A 16,506-nucleotide genomic window follows, 5' to 3' on the forward strand; every position below is an offset into this window, starting at 1 on the left:
CAATAAGTTTTCCCAGTTTTTTGGGGTAAAATTAGGGGCCTCGGCTTATATTCGGGTCGGCTTATACTCGAGTATATACGGTATATTAAATTTTGTTTCAATATTTTATTTATCTATCATTTTAATTACACGTATTTATATATAATATAAATACATATATGTAAAGTCATTCTAAGTGTATTTTAATATATATACCAATATTAAAATACACTTTGTATGACGTTATTTATATATACACACACACACACATATATATATAATATACATATATACACACACATAATATATACACACACACATATATATATAATATGCATATATACACACACACACACACACACATATACATTATATATAAAAATATTTTAAATTTATTGTTACACATGTTTAATATTTTCTTTTATTACTTCCCACCAGCAGGGGGACTGTCTGACATTTCAGACAGCCCCCCTGCTGGCAGATCCATAGCCAGCTATAGGGGGCCATGTGATCGCTCTTTGAGAGCGATCACATGGCCCCCGGGGGCCTTATTTGCCAGAGGGGGGCTGCCTGGGCTGTCAGGCAGCCCCCCAGAAGAGGATCTCGGCGGAGGTGAGTACACCTCTCCTCCAGGGGCTCAAAGCCGTTACGACGTTTCATGCCGTCGCAACGGCTTTAAAGCCCATTTAATGCAGGACGGCATGGAACGTCGTAACGGCGTTAAGGGGTTAATGTATAAATAAAAAAAAACTGAAAACCACAAACACAACAGATCCATTATGAGACCTTTGGAAGAAGTGGATGCATCCATTACCTTCTCTTTTTCTAATTTATTCCGCTCAATTTCTTCTTTCCTCCTGAGTCTTTCCTCCTCAATCATCTTTTTTTGTTCTTCTCTTTCCCGGTCTTTGCATTGCCTTTCTCGAATCCTGTTTTTATCCATTTCTCCTTGTTCCCTCCGCATTCTAGCCTTTTCCATTTCTGTTAAGAACCGAAGAAAATCAGGTGCCCAGGTTAATTTTTCATATAAATAAAAAAAATAAAAAATAAAAAAAATTAATAAGACAGACCTACTCAAATCTAAACAAAAAGGTAAACTTAAGTATCACATGGTTTAAAATTGATTGGTTATCCACAATGTTGGAATAGTAGAGGACCCTTCAGATAACTAATGTTGTGCTGGTTAAATAGTAAAATTAGCATAATTTAAAACGATTCTTGCTAGAAAGTTGACCTCTGATGTGCGCAGTAGAATGCACAACACAATAAGTTTTAAATTGGTTGTATTTGGGAAGTTTGATGAGAGTGGGCACCTTAGGTACCCAACTTATGTTTTCAAGATGCATGTTTTTTGGAAATAATTGAATACACAGAAGGAAGTATACATACTAAATTTTGCATTGCTATGCAAGAGTACCTTTGTTCATCAACAGAACATTTACAAATGGACCAGCCAGAAGCCAAGCAATGGTTATAACACAAATAGGATTTAAAATATATATATTTTTCTTACCCATGGCTTTCAACTCATTTTTGTGCTTTAGAATTCTCTCCTGTTCTCTTGCAGCTTTCATTTTTTTCTCCCTTGACAAACTACTGGCCTAAAAAATAAATAAAAATATTAAAACACCCAAAAAAAATTAAAAAAAAAGTTGGAATTAAATATTTATGAAAAATGTAACACACGCTTTTTAAATGTTTGTTGGTGGAGGGTCTTCCAGTTTGGATTTTGTTTGTTGGAGTGCGCTGAAAACTTGGGGGATCGTCTGGGAAATACTGAAAGAATTTTTTCTCTGAAACTTCATGCTTTGTAAGTGAAATTGCCTAAAAAATATATAATAATGTATAAATATACACACACACACAAAATTACACACACTTACACTAAATGAAGTAGCATTTAACCTACAGATACATATGGGAACACTGAACAAACTCTCAGAATATTGAAAATGCCATCACTCCAAATAGGAAAAAAGGAGGAGGGGGGAAACACACCAATTTAGACCGCAGTCTGAAATTCTAAATCAGGGTCAGAGAAATACCCAACTGCAATAGAATTATTGCTAGATTTTCAGCATTTTTTTTTTTTTTTTTAAAGGCCCTCCCTCTCGTTAATAATGGAAATCTGATGTGGACATTAGCGATGATCTCAGAGCAAGGCAAGCATAGAAATAGCTTGGAGTGGAGACTAAATAAAGTTGGAATGGCACATAACATGAAGTTGGTAGGGTGAAAATTCTGAAGAAATTTGAGGAAATAGAATGTTTAAAGCATCAAGAACAGTCTTTCAATCGTGGTGTAACCAAAATAGAGTGGAAGAGGTCAAGGATAATGTTGATGGCCACTGTACTGAGCACAAACGAAACTTCAGAACTGGGGTTTTCGTTCCAAAATTGGACCACCAAATGGGCTTTTTGTTCCCCATTGTCAAAATCCGTTTTAAGTTGGGGAATGCAGATATCATTTTGGACATTTACATAAAACATGGAGGATTAGTCCCACATGATATAGCCTTCAGTCAGTACTGCAAATTTAAAATATTTATAAATGTAACCAGCCATAAAATAAAGGTAATACCTTAGGCTTTATAATTCCATTCTGCGATTCACAGTGCAGCTTCAGAAAAAGTTTCAATCGCTCTTGAGAAAACAGAGATGGTGTTCGACTACAGAAAAGCGGAGAAAAAAAAAAAAGTAATGAGCATGCAATGAAGTCAACATAAATAAATGTCACTTATGAAATGCATTTTACATTATTACACTCTTTACACTGATCAACCACAACATTAAAACCATCAAAATAATATAACCCAATATAATTTAGGACCCCCTTGTGCTGCCAAAACAGCTCTGATGTGTTAAGGCAGGCTTCCCCAAACTCTGGCCCTCCAGATGTTGCTGAACTACAACTCCCATGATTCTCAGCCTATTTCATTCATAGAATCATGGTAGTTGTAGTTCAGCAACATCTGGAGGGCCAGAGTTTGGGGAAGCCTGTGTTAAGGCTTGAACTCCACAAGAACTGAGTGTGTCCTGTGTTTTCTGGCATCAAGACATTAACAGCAGACTCTTTAAATCCTGTGAGATGCAAAGTGGGGCCTCATGGATAAGGTTAGTTGTTCCACATCCTACAGATGCTCTATCGGATTGCGATTTTAGCTGGGTGCAAAGAGTTTTGCAATTATTATAAGGTAAATATGGCCTGAAAATAAATTAATTTTATATATATATATATATATATATATATATATATATATATATATATATATAAAATTAAAAAAAAACAAGTGTCCCTCCTCAAAAGTGCAATCACGTTATTAGTATATAATGTATTTATGTCAATATTAAAATAAGAAATCAGTTGTGAAACTAGCCGACATTCTAGATTAATTTTTCGTCATTTGTAACAGTCTGATGATGGAAGTGTGAATGGTGTATTAAAATATATTTTTCAACAATGAGCTTTTTTTTTATTAACAAAATAAAGAGACTATCCAGAGATCTCCCCGAGTTACCAGACTTCCTCCCTGAACAGAACAAATTGTTTCTTGATTTGATCATTTATGCCCCTGTATTCCGCTGTGATTAGCTCACTGCCACCTTAACACAAGGCATTGCTATTCAAGTTCAACTCCTGCAAGATTTGCTCAGTGACTTTATCAATGAGTTCCAGAGAATGTGTCCTTCCAGACATTTCCATTTGTTTATCGTGGTTGTTCTATTGGGACACATTATTGGTAACTGCAAGTGTGACCATTTACACTAGCACAGGCATATAAACCTCACCAGGTAACCTATTCATTTCAAAGAACTACAGTCATTGTGTTAGATGGTTTATGTACTTTTTACTCTGGATTGTATTTTTTAAAGTGGCATTTTTATTTTTAGATAGACGCTTTGGAGACTTTTCCCAAAAAACACATTAAAAAAATTACACAGCTGAAGAGCTGGAGGTTGACTCCTGTTTGTCAATATAGACAAGCTCTATTATACGATAAAAAAAAAAAAAAACATACTGCAGTTGCTGTTTTGCCCGCAGCAATGTAACCAGTTGTATAACAATGCCTTATTTTATATATTGTAAAATCAACGGAAGAATGGTTGAACCAATAAAAGCAAATTGCAAAATGCACTTTAACAATACAATTATTTAGTATGGGAAGAGAAAAGTGATCTGTACATTATGAATGCTGTGAAATGAATTTGTGAACAAACTAGGCAAAAATGTGCCATGTCAGTAAGCAGTTGCAGAGGTCAGTAATACTTTACTGCAAAAAAAAAAGAAAAAAAAAAAAAAAAGGTATTGACAAGAGGAAACAGTAAGTAGAAATATATTATAAGTATATTATGGAGCAAACATTTTTTTGAAAATGCAGAAGTAGGTCAATTGTTAATAGTAATGGAACACTTTATGAATAAAGACTAGAAAAGTTGAACTTGTTTATTAAAGGGGAAAACAAAAACATAAAAACTACAAATAAAAAAAAATAAAAAAAACCTCAGAAAGGATATGATAACATACAAATATACACAGGTCCAATACAAACAACTTCTATATGAATCTCTTCTTTGGTAGAACCATACAAAAGGTCAAGAAGTTAACTGATATAAACTTGAGAAAATAGTGGTTTTCCCTCCACAATAAGAATACAAATTTGAATTTATCTGCCTAAAGAAGTTGTATTTGCTGTTAAGCCAGGTTCTGTGCAGAGTTAGGTTTTAAACAACACCTGAAAGTTTTTTGAGAAATGGCATATTCAAGAATAGTTTTTGTAGATCCAAGGAGGAATCGGAGAGCACGTTTGAAGGCTGGAAGGATGGTTTTCTCTCAATATTGTCAGAAAACTGCCCCCCCCTCCCCCCCCCCCAAAACACCACATACCTGAGTTGAGATGACTTGACAGTAACAGATTCATACAACTCCTTTTTAATAGGTTTAACCTTGTACTTCAGCAAAGAAGGATCTATAGGCTCTTTTTTAGTCCTAAAAAAAATAAAAGATAAATAGTCATCTTTAAAATACCCGGTCCTAAAAGTTTAAGGGGGGTTTCTGGGTTCTTCCACCAAATAATTACATACAGTGACATCATACCTTCCAAATTCTAAAAATCGTTTCTCGGTCTATTGTTAATAGAAACAAAATCTGTTCAAAGAGTTTTTTTTTTCCCCCCCAATTGATTTCTCTTACCCATTCTGCGGAGAAGCTTTAGAAGACTCATCATCGCTATCACTGATGACGATGGTGTCTTCATTGTGGGGGCTGTGGCCATTTGCTATTCCATTTTGCAGTGGAGGTAGTTTAACTTCTAAAACTTTGCACTCCAATCTGACAAATAATGATTGAAAGAACAAGTTAGAATCTACTCTGGTTATAGGCAAGTCGGTACATGTAGGCACTGCTAGAAATTATACATTCAAAAGCAACAAAGCACAGACAACTAATACTTTTTACATCACACCTCATTGTTTTAGCTTTTATTTCTTAACATTCTGAATTTCAGAGGAAAATAAAGCTTTTGACTTATTCTTCAAAGCATAATTTCTGATTTCAGACTAATTAGATTAGTCTAATTCACAGTGGGACCTCCCACGCAACAGAAGGTAGCTTTTGAAAGATTACATATTAAAAATAATTATCTATTAAGACTAAATTAAAAAAAAAAAAAAAAAAAAAAATTAGCAATTTTTGCAGTGAGCACTCCCTAAGCTAGGAGGTAGGTGAAAGCTCCCAGCACACCGTTTAACACTGTGCACCAATGAATGATAACAGAGGACGTGGATGATAAAGAATAAAGTGAAAAACAAAACAAAAAAAACTGATACAAAAAGGAATGGAATGTTTGACAATTATGTACTTGTGAGGTGTGCAAAATAAAATGACATAGACATCCATATTTTGTTCATGCAGCTGGGTGCCTACATCTTATAAACTCTGCTTTTTAATTGGCAGACAGTACAGGGAAAGCACCAAGAGAACAGAATTGTAATGTTTCTATTTCTCCTTTTCATTTGCAGTGTTTTCCCTGGCGTTGCCTTGTCTAAACTGGATGATATAATGTGCTAAATATTTAAAGTAACACTAAAGTCACCACAACAACTACAGCTTATTGTATTTGTTCTGGTGAGTATAATAATAAGCCCCTTCAGGCTTTTTGCAGTAAACACTGTATTTTCAGAGAAAATGCAGTGTTTACATTACAGCCTAGGGATAACTCCAGTGGCCACTCCTCAGATGGCTATAAGAGATGCTTCCTGGGGTAGTGCTGCACAATGTGCATGGAGACACTGAACTTTCCTCATAGAGATGCATTGATTAAATGTATCTATATAAGGCGATGCTGATTGGCCAGGGCTGCGTTGGCTTGTGCTGGTTCTGCCTCCTTGACAGTCTCAGCCATTCCATTGTGATTGGCTCAGAACACAACTTCTGATGTCAGCCAAGCAGGCAGACCAGGAGCAGAGCCAGTAGCTGCAAACTGCAATAAAGGGAAGATTGTGTTTTTAACACTATAGGGTTAGGAATACATGTTTGTATTCCTGACCATATAGTGTTCCTTTTATAGACAAACAAGAGAATTTCATGGAGAAGGGAAGGGTTAAAGAGACTCTATAGGCACCCAGACCACTTCAGCTCATTTTAGTGGTCTGGATGCACTGTCCCTGTCAGTTTAACCTTGCAATTGTAATTATTGCAGTTATGGAGAAACTGCAAGAATGACATTGCAGGGTTAACTTCACCTCTAGAGGCCGTCTAAAAGACAGCCACTAGAGACGCTCGGGGTGGCGCTGGACAGCCTCACTCTTCTGCGTCAGCTAAATCCCCATATGAAAAAGCCCCAATTTGAGTGTGGCGCTGTGCATTAGATCCCTGACATCAACGGAGGAGCAGAGCCTTACCCAGTGCCGAGGCACATCAGCACTGGATTCAGGTAAGTGACAAAAGGGTTTTTTTTAACCCTTTCTGCAGAAACAATTTTTTTATTCCTAGAACTCTAGTTTCCCTTTAACACAAGATATAGGGGATTTTCATTGTTTTATTCCATAGTCTAAAATTCCAGAAAAGTGAAACACACCCTAACAAAAAACAAAACCCATAATGCAATAGTGATTACAGGTTTCACACATGCACAACATTATAAATATACAGAAAATCTAGGTATGCAAAAGGATTTAACTCTGGCTGACACTTCATACTCTTCAAGATGTTGAGTTCTCACAGCAGTGCATCATGGAAGATGTAGTTCAGGAAAAAAAAAAAAAAACTAGACCTGGCCTTTATTTAAACTACAAGATTTACCTTGCACCGCTATTTCTCACAACATTCACGGTTTCACCAACAAAGTATCTGTTTTTAACATATCCAAAGATGTCTTCACACAAGTCTGTTACACGGTGGTGGCGGGAAAGCGAAGCGAGATGTAAGATGGGTACGATTAAGGGTTGAGGAAAAGTCTGCAAGCTTTGTCTAATTTTCTTTTCCGATTCAAGTGCTTCTGGATATGTAAGATCACTTTTTCCAGTAAGGGAGCAGCTCCAAACCAGGCTGTTGCATAAGATCGTGCGCTCAAAAAATTCACTGCATTAAAAACAAAAAAAAACAAACACATTATTGGTATTTAACAATAAATGAGGGGGGGGGGGGAATTTAACAATAAATGAGACAGGAATAATAGGAAGAGGAGGACCCTGCTTAAACAAGCTTACATGAACAAGAAATCTTGGATTTTTCATTCATGTGACTATTTTAATGCATAAAAGCTACTACCTCTACAATGAAAGAGTTGTGTGCGCAAGTGTGTGATGGGAGTCATGCGCATATGGCTGTCACCTATTATACCACTAGTCCATAAGTGAAGCTATAGATTGCCTCATTTGAGCCAGTGCTCCATACAAAATTATTATTTCGCCTTATATTAGTATCAGTCCTATATCAACATTTCTGGACACCGGTATTACCAAAGCCTGGTAAGGTGGCATCTTACCAGACTGTACTTGTTTAGATTATCCCAGCAAACAGCCACTCCCGATGGACAGTCAAGCACAGAGGCTTTAGACATTTCTGGACTCTGCCAATATCACCCAGGGAGATGCAGAGGTAAATTTACATGTTTATATAGAGATATATACACACACACACACACATATATAGTCATATACACACATACATTCAGATGAGTTTCACTTTTTTTTTTTTTTAAAACCTTTTAGAACAGCACAAATAGCTAGTTGCGTGAAACTTGTAAATTAAAACTATTCTCAGTTTTTTGACTCACACAAGAACTTATATGGAACACACATGAAAGAGCAACATAGATTGGTTAGTTAGATGTGTGTCAAAGAGCTTTTATATGGCTGCATGGAGGCTTTGTCCCATAAAGAATTTAATAAATAAATTAAAAAAAACGGGGGCCCTGGGATTGGCTGAGAAAATGTATCGACTTTTTGATCTCTTCAGCATATGCATTAACTAATGGACATCTTATTTTTTACGTACACATTATCTTTATAATGCATTAAGAAATGGTTTTCACTAATTTTCCTATTCCCATCAAACCTGGAATGATGACCCCACTAACATTCATAATTTAAAAATAAATACAGACACACGGACGTTTTATTGATGTAATAACCCACATGACAGATAGAATAAAAAGAGATGAATTTTATATCCTTTTAAAGTTGTGCTCATCTCTGACATGGCATCACAGGAAGTAAAAAAGGATACAGTTAACTCATGGGAAATAATTTTGGTGTTACAAAGGGCAGGGGTGAAACATAGCTAAACAATATTTTATTATAAATAAAAAAAGATTACATGCAAACGTACATTTTTAACGGAACCACTATTCTAATTCTATATGCATAACTTTCCCAGATATGACCAAGTTGATGAATAAACTATGTAACAAAGCAATGCTTTGAGTGCACTAATGATCAAAGTACTTATTGCTGTACTTGGGACAGAACCACAAACAATATAGGGTAGGTCTTTAAAAAAAAAAAAAAAAAAAACCCACCAAATTAGTAAACTTATAACTTAAAAAGTTTTACCATAGGAGATCCATAGAAAACGAAAATGGCTCAATTGTTAAGAAACAACTTGCATTAGTCACCTCTGCTAACTGAATTGACTGGGGACATGCTATAAAAACACTTTTTCTTCTTAAAATGTGTGACACGCTATCGAATGTAAAGTAACAAAAATACATGATTCTCTGCAGTGTTCGTATTCCAACCAGATATTGATGACAGCAGTAATCAGCGTTTATTAGAATATTGCTAAAAAAAAAAAAATCAAGTCATCACCCAACAGAGATCAACATATCTGAGGGGCAGGTAGCCATGGCAACACATAAATGGGACCTGGTGATAACTTGTCAATTGACAGTGCAGAAACAAACTGCTTCCTACATATGAGGGCATTAACCGTAAGTGCTTCTACCAATCTATTGCCTGAATAGCACCTACCTCTATGTTTTAGTCTTGGTGCCCAGTATCTATAGAATGTCTCCAGACTTTTTATCCCTTCTCAAAGCACGCTCATAATAAACAAGCAACAGGTGCAAATTTTGTTATAACAAAACACCATTCTCTGTCTTAAGCAAAAAAGTAAATATGAACAAGTATTAACACGTCCCAAATGAACTGGCTAGTACTCCCAATTTTTAACTTATAACTAAACTAAAAATAATTTGAAGTGCAATAATAGAGGAGGTTCACATCAACAGGTTGGAGCATGTGGAAATATATACGTACAACTGCAAAGCGCACAACACTGGGCTGAGTGAGGAGGTTAATCAAAGCTGAACCATGTTGCTTACACTTACTAGTCAGAGATCACAAAAACACACAGCTAGGTCTACCTGAATGTTAATAAGACCCTCTTTAAACTATTACAGGACCTCTACCTGAAGATCAACAGCGATTGGGGGGGGTGGGGGGGGGGGGAGAGGAGGATGAATCAATTATGAATAGTTTAAAAACAAAAAAACCAAACACCACACACAAAATAAACAGCACTCACATGCACACAGGCATAACAAATGACAGTTGTTACTAAACACAGACCAAGAAAAGAAACTAGTTATAGTCAAGATTTTCACTGTGTCCTGTCTGATGCTCCCTCTTTAGAGGCAGAAACATGCATTGCACGTCTGTTATAGTTCAAGAAACAGCAGACGGGAAAGGAGGTTTTTTTTTTCAAGCTCAAACAAAAGCAATTGAACACAAAAGAGAAGAAAGAAATAGGGTAAAAAAGAAAGAAAGATGAGCTGTGAAATAACAAAATGACTGAAATATTTTAAACACATACAACCAGGCAGAAATGTTCTTCCAACTCACAGTGAGATTAAATAGTTATAGTCTGAAGACGAACGTAAAACAAGAACGAACAAGAGTTCCAAAACAAAAGAGTGATCAACCACATGTCTTTTCTGTGTGTCGCGTGTGCTTTGAAACTAAACTCTGCTTCTCGTCTAGGGGTCAAACAGCGACAAATATGTTGGCTTTCTATAGATCTATTGTTAACTTTAACAGAGGCTAAACTCAGAAAAACAATTTTAGCTAGAACACAACAGGACATGGGGTAGTGCTGTATAAAGAAAATAAACTTAAAATAAATCAACAAGAATATATGTTGAAAGGAAGGTCTGTGAATATGAACAGATGGGGAAAAAAAAAAAAAAAAAGCATATGGGCAAGATACAGACAATCCTATCAAGAACTTTCATGGACATACTTAGAACCCATTTGCACTGACGAAAAAGGATCATGTGAAACTGGCCATCCTTTATTATTTACAATATAACGGAGTACAATATAACGGAGTAGATATTATGGCAGTTGTCTTACTTTGGACAACAAAAGGAATCCCGTGTGTAAGAGAAGAGAGTAATAGAAGTTGTGGATGTTACCGATAGTGAATGGTCTTGCAATTAATTATATCCTTATATTGTATTACAATCATCACCAAGTTCTTGAATTCCAGCATGTGTGGAGTATATTATGAAACCATAAGGGCTAAATAAGCATCATGGAAAGATTATATGGGGTTCTGTGTCTTGTTCAGCTTATTCAGCCACCAGGGTCTGTCTCAGTATTTTGAGAGATACACATTATACAATAGCTGGAATTATCAATGTTCTCTCTCAGTGTCCTAGTCCAGATGTTAATGTATTACCGAGGATGCTCTGCCTGCAATGCAGTTCAGAAACATCTGGAGTTGTCATAACTGTCCATCACTGGAACTTCTACTGTTTATCAAGTGGAGGACCATGTGGATAGAGATGGGGATGAAGTGAGGTTTACAGAGAGAGGACTGGTCAGAATTAGGGGGACGGGGCTCTGAGAATGGCAGAGATTGGTGATGCTGAGAAGGGCAGAGATTGGGGAAGGTTGGTGATGCTGAGAAGGACAGAGTTTGGGGGGGGGTGCTGAGAAGGACAGAGTTTGGGGGGGTGCGCTGAGAAGGACAGAGTTTGGGGGGGGTGCGCTGAGAAGGACAGAGTTTGGGGGGGGTGCGCTGAGAAGGACAGAGTTTGGGGGGGGTGCGCTGAGAAGGACAGAGTTTGGGGGGGGGGGGGGTGCGCTGAGAAGGACAGAGTTTGGGGGGGGGGGTGCTGAGAAGGACAGAGTTGGGGGGGGGGTGCTGAGAAGGACAGAGTTTGGGGGGGGGGGGTGCTGAGAAGGACAGAGTTTGGGGGGGGGGGGGTGCTGAGAAGGACAGAGTTTGGGGGGGGGGGTGCTGAGAAGGACAGAGTTTGGGGGGGGGGGGTGCTGAGAAGGACAGAGTTTGTGGGGGGGGTGCTGAGAAGGACAGAGTTTGGGGGGGGGGTGCTGAGAAGGACAGAGTTTGGGGGGGGGGGTGCTGAGAAGGACAGAGTTTGGGGGGGGGTGCTGAGAAGGACAGAGTTTGGGGGGGGGGGGGTGCTGAGAAGGACAGAGTTGGGGGGGGGTGCTGAGAAGGACAGAGTTGGGGGGGGGTGCTGAGAAGGACAGAGTTGGGGGGGGGTGCTGAGAAGGACAGAGTTGGGGGGGGGGTGCTGAGAAGGACAGAGTTGGGGGGGGGGGGTGCTGAGAAGGACAGAGTTGGGGGGGGGGGGTGCTGAGAAGGACAGAGTTGGGGGGGGTGCTGAGAAGGACAGTTTGGGGGGGTGCTGAGAAGGACAGAGTTACAGAGTTTGGGGGGGTGCTGAGAAGGACAGAGTTTGGGGGGGGGTGCTGCTGAGAAGGACAGAGTTTGGGGGGGTGCTGCTGAGAAGGACAGAGTTTGGGGGGGTGCTGCTGAGAAGGACAGAGTTTGGGGGGGTGCTGCTGAGAAGGACAGAGTTTGGGGGGGTGCTGCTGAGAAGGACAGAGTTTGGGGGGGGTGCTGAGAAGGACAGAGTTTGGGGGGGGGTGCTGAGAAGGACAGAGTTTGGGGGGGGGTGCTGAGAAGGACAGAGTTTGGGGGGGGGGTGCTGAGAAGGACAGAGTTTGGGGGGGGTGCTGAGAAGGACAGAGTTTGGGGGGGGGTGCTGAGAAGGACAGAGTTTGGGGGGGGGGTGCTGAGAAGGACAGAGTTTGGGGGGGGTGCTGAGAAGGACAGAGTTTGGGGGGGGTGCTGAGAAGGACAGAGTTTGGGGGGGGGGGTGCTGAGAAGGACAGAGTTTGGGGGGGGTGCTGAGAAGGACAGAGTTTGGCGGGGTGCTGAGAAGGACAGAGTTTGGGGGGGTGCTGAGAAGGACAGAGTTTGGGGGGGGGGTGCTGAGAAGGACAGAGTTTGGGGGGGGGTGCTGAGAAGGACAGAGTTTGGGGGGGGGGTGCTGAGAAGGACAGTGTTTGGGGGGGGGGGTGCTGAGAAGGACAGTGTTTGGGGGGGGGTGCTGAGAAGGACAGTGTTTGGGGGGGGGGTGCTGAGAAGGACAGTGTTTGGGGGGGGGGGGTGCTGAGAAGGACAGTGTTTGGGGGGGAGGTTACAGAGCTGGCTGAGGGTGATCTTACTCGTAGTCCCTGAAGACCTCGTTGGTGACCCGGCAGTAGAAGAGGCGCTCGGTGGGCTCCAGGTCGGGGGGCGGCCGTTGCCGGATGAAGGGTTTCCTGTGTAGTAGCGGCATGTCCTCGTCCTCACTGCCGGACACTCAGCGCTGACACCGGGACACAGAGCGCGGCCCAGACTACATACAGAACCACCGGGACACCGGCAGCATCCTGACCGGGAAACACACACCGGCACCCGCGAGCTGTGAACGCGCCCTCCGGCACACGGTGAGGGGAGTGTGGGCCTCGGACAGGCAGAGTGGCGGGCTGCTGACACCGGGGCTGGCGGGAGAGGGAAGTGAGAGCAGCGCTGCCGGATCCTCCCCTATTGTGTTCCGAGCTCACCATGCGCCAGCCTGAGTGGGTGACAGACACAGCCAGCCAATTGGCGCGTTCCACAGTCACAGCCAGCCAATCAGCGCTCTCCTCAGTCACAGCCAGCCAATCAGCGCTCTCCTCGGGCCTAGGCAGGCATTCGGCGCCCTCTATCGCCTCAGCTAACCACTCAGCACGTGCCCTGGATTCAGGGAGCCAATCAGCGTTCTCTCCGGCCCCAGGCAACCAATCAGCACTTACTAAAATCTCCTCATCCCATTGGCTAATACAGGGCACCTCACACAGGTACAGCTCAGATGTGAAGGAGCACATTGCCCTCAGTGTCCCACACAGAGCTCTGTCTTACTGGAGTCTGAAATTAGACAGTGAGGGCAAACAAAGTACAAACACAAATTAACGTGTTATAAAAGTAAAAGTGTCCCAGTAATATCTATTTTGTTTACCAGTCAAAAACTTTATTGACCACAACTGATTTTTATTATTTATAAAGCGCCAACAAATTCCATAGCGCTGTACAATAGGTAGACTAACAGAAAATTATTTGCAACGAGACGAGTTAGACGCACAGGAACAGAGGGTCCTGCTGCAACTAGTTTACATATGATAATCTCAGGACAAAAAAAAAATTAATTATGTACACTAAGGCTTTTATAGGCACCCACTAAGCACCATAATCACTACAGCCCACCGCCATAGTGGTGCCAGCATGCCCGTGGCAGTGTCCTGTAATTCTGTACCAATCCATTTTTGAGCAGGTTCACACCAACCGATGCGATGGTCTGTTTGGCCAGGGCCCTCACTTGGTATACTGCCATTTTAGAAGTTATACGTTGGCATCAGCAGTATCGATTTTGCCAAATTTGCGTGGCATTCATTGGCCGAGTACTCACGTCTGTTTTTTTCATATAGACTGCACTGAATTTCCAGGACAATAAAGCAGGGACAACTTTGTGTTATTTACGATGTGATTTTTTACCAAATTGTGAGAAATCGCTTCTGATCGCCTCACCACACTGATGCGGCTCCAGGCAGTTTTATCTACCAGGAACTGAAGATAGATAAATTGACTAAAATGCCAGATTCCTGAAAGGGAACATGAATCAATCATAAAAAAGAAATCATATCAGTGAAAAAAAAATATTCCTTTATTAATTAATACTGATAATAATATTTTTTCAAAAGTGTTTCAACAGTGGAAACACAGAGAAAGGGGGAAGTAGTATTTGTGCTTTATCATAGTTCATCATCAGCTCACTGGAGTGTGGAGATGGAACCCGAAACGCAAGATGTATTGATAAACAGCAATATAAATAACTACAGTAGTGATGCCCCGAACGGTTCACAGGCGAATAGTTCAGAATAGTTCCTGGCGAACTTCGCATGTTCGCGTTCGCCGCGGACGGCGAACATATGCGATGTTCGGTCGGCCCCACATTTCTTCATCATTGAGTAAACTTTGACCTGGTACCTCACAGTCAGCACACATTCCAGCCAATAGCAGCAGACCCTCCCTCCCAGACCTTCACACCTCCTAGACAGCATACAATTTTGATTAATTCTGAAGCTGCATTCTTTTTTATTTTATGTGTTTATGTTTATTATACATTATCCTCCATAGCCAGTAACCTGTGTTTATTATACATTATCCCCCATAGCCAGTAACCTGTGTTTATTATATATTATCCCCCCATAGCCAGTAACCTGGGTTTATTATACATTATCCCCCCATAGCCAGTAACCTGTGTTTATTATACATTATCCCCCCATAGCCAGTAACCTGTGTTTATTATACATTATCCCCCCCCATAGCCAGTAACCTGTGTTTATTATACATTATCCCCCCATAGCCAGTAACCTGTGTTTATTATACATTATTCCAAACAATTTCGGAATGTTAGGTGATTTATGCCCTTTATGGATTAAAACCAGACTCTGCATCAAGTGTTAGTCCCCTTGAAACAACTTTTCCATCACTATTGTGGCCAGAAAGAGTCCCGGTGGGTTTTAAAATTCGCCTGCCTATTGAAGTCTATGGCAGTTCGCCCGTTCGCGAACATTTGCGGAAGTTCGTGTTCGCCGTTCGCGAACGGAAAATTTTATGTTCGCGACATCACTAAACTACAGGACCCACAAGACGATTTAGAACATAGCATTTATTAGAGAACTCTTTAAATGTGTATATATACTTTTTTCCCCTTAGGGCTATATAACGCTGTATAACACATGGCCAACGATAATACAATTGAAAAAAAAGCCCACAAATTTACATTTAACCGCAGTCTATCAGTAAAATCAATCTCACAGAATGGCAAAACAGACCTTATGGACAGACGAAAACAAAATGGTTGCACCGAGGTATTTAAATCCAGCGCAAAGAAGAAAAGATGATAAGTTTAAATAAAGCCAAGTGGCAAAAGAAGGAGTACATTCATTTAGATACAAGGAGCATAAGTAAAGGAAAAGTAAAATAAAAATTGCAGGGCTGCTTTACATCTTAAGCTACCAGGCACGTTTACCTTACTCACCAACAAAAATGGCTGGTGTGTTATCATCTAAGGGAGGCTCAGCCATGGCGGACAGTCCGCCCGTCCGCTGAGGAGTGTCTCTAAACCAGGGAAGGCTGACGTGTAGTAGGCTCCAGATCTGCTTTGTCAGCTTTACGGTATAAAACGAAAGGTATCTATTGATGCAGGAGGTCCCCCAGAAAGATGTGGGGTCGTTTGGATCTGGATGGCTCCCACGATGTGACATATTTGGCGAGTTAGGTAGGAGTGATCACATATGGCGTCTTTACAGTCTCGCTGGCAAGCTCCTCACCAGCATTTCACTTTTAATCCATGTTGAGTTGGCAGTGTGTTTTCAGATGGTAGAGTCTATTATTGTAGTTGGTTAGTGTCGGAACTCGGTGGTCTGTTTATGTGTGAAGATGTGTTTTGTTTTGTTTGTCAATGCAGGGCTATAATTATGTTTACCTAAAAAATATTACTTGTCTTTAAAAAAGTTTACTATCTTCCTTGCGTTACACAAAATCAAATAAACATCACGGTGTTGGATCTGAATGCAATTTTCTCAGCAGATAATGTACTTTAAAGGGACACTCCACTGACCAAATACAAAATAAAGATCACCAATTAGAAGATATACCCCAAATGATTGGTGGGTATATCTAGAA

At 40.5% G+C, this 16,506-nt stretch overlaps 1 protein-coding gene across 1 annotated transcript in view; it reads right to left on the reverse strand.

Annotated features, from left to right (window-relative positions):
• BAZ1A (bromodomain adjacent to zinc finger domain 1A) overlaps positions 1–13,353 on the reverse strand; it is a 42,428-nt gene extending 29,075 nt beyond the window's left edge. Inside the window, exons 1-8 of the mRNA XM_063439702.1 lie at positions 12,963–13,353; positions 7,279–7,557; positions 5,170–5,307; positions 4,864–4,965; positions 2,560–2,647; positions 1,666–1,803; positions 1,493–1,580; positions 794–960 (exon numbers count right to left, since the gene is read on the reverse strand). Of these exons, the coding sequence (XP_063295772.1) occupies positions 794–960; positions 1,493–1,580; positions 1,666–1,803; positions 2,560–2,647; positions 4,864–4,965; positions 5,170–5,307; positions 7,279–7,557; positions 12,963–13,075 (1,113 nt within the window). The 5' untranslated portion in view covers positions 13,076–13,353. The remainder of the gene's footprint in view (positions 1–793; positions 961–1,492; positions 1,581–1,665; positions 1,804–2,559; positions 2,648–4,863; positions 4,966–5,169; positions 5,308–7,278; positions 7,558–12,962) is intronic.
• Positions 13,354–16,506: the final 3,153 nt, after the last annotated feature.

This window comes from Pelobates fuscus, chromosome 13, assembly GCF_036172605.1.
Source record: "Pelobates fuscus isolate aPelFus1 chromosome 13, aPelFus1.pri, whole genome shotgun sequence".
Lineage (NCBI taxonomy): Eukaryota > Metazoa > Chordata > Amphibia > Anura > Pelobatidae > Pelobates > Pelobates fuscus.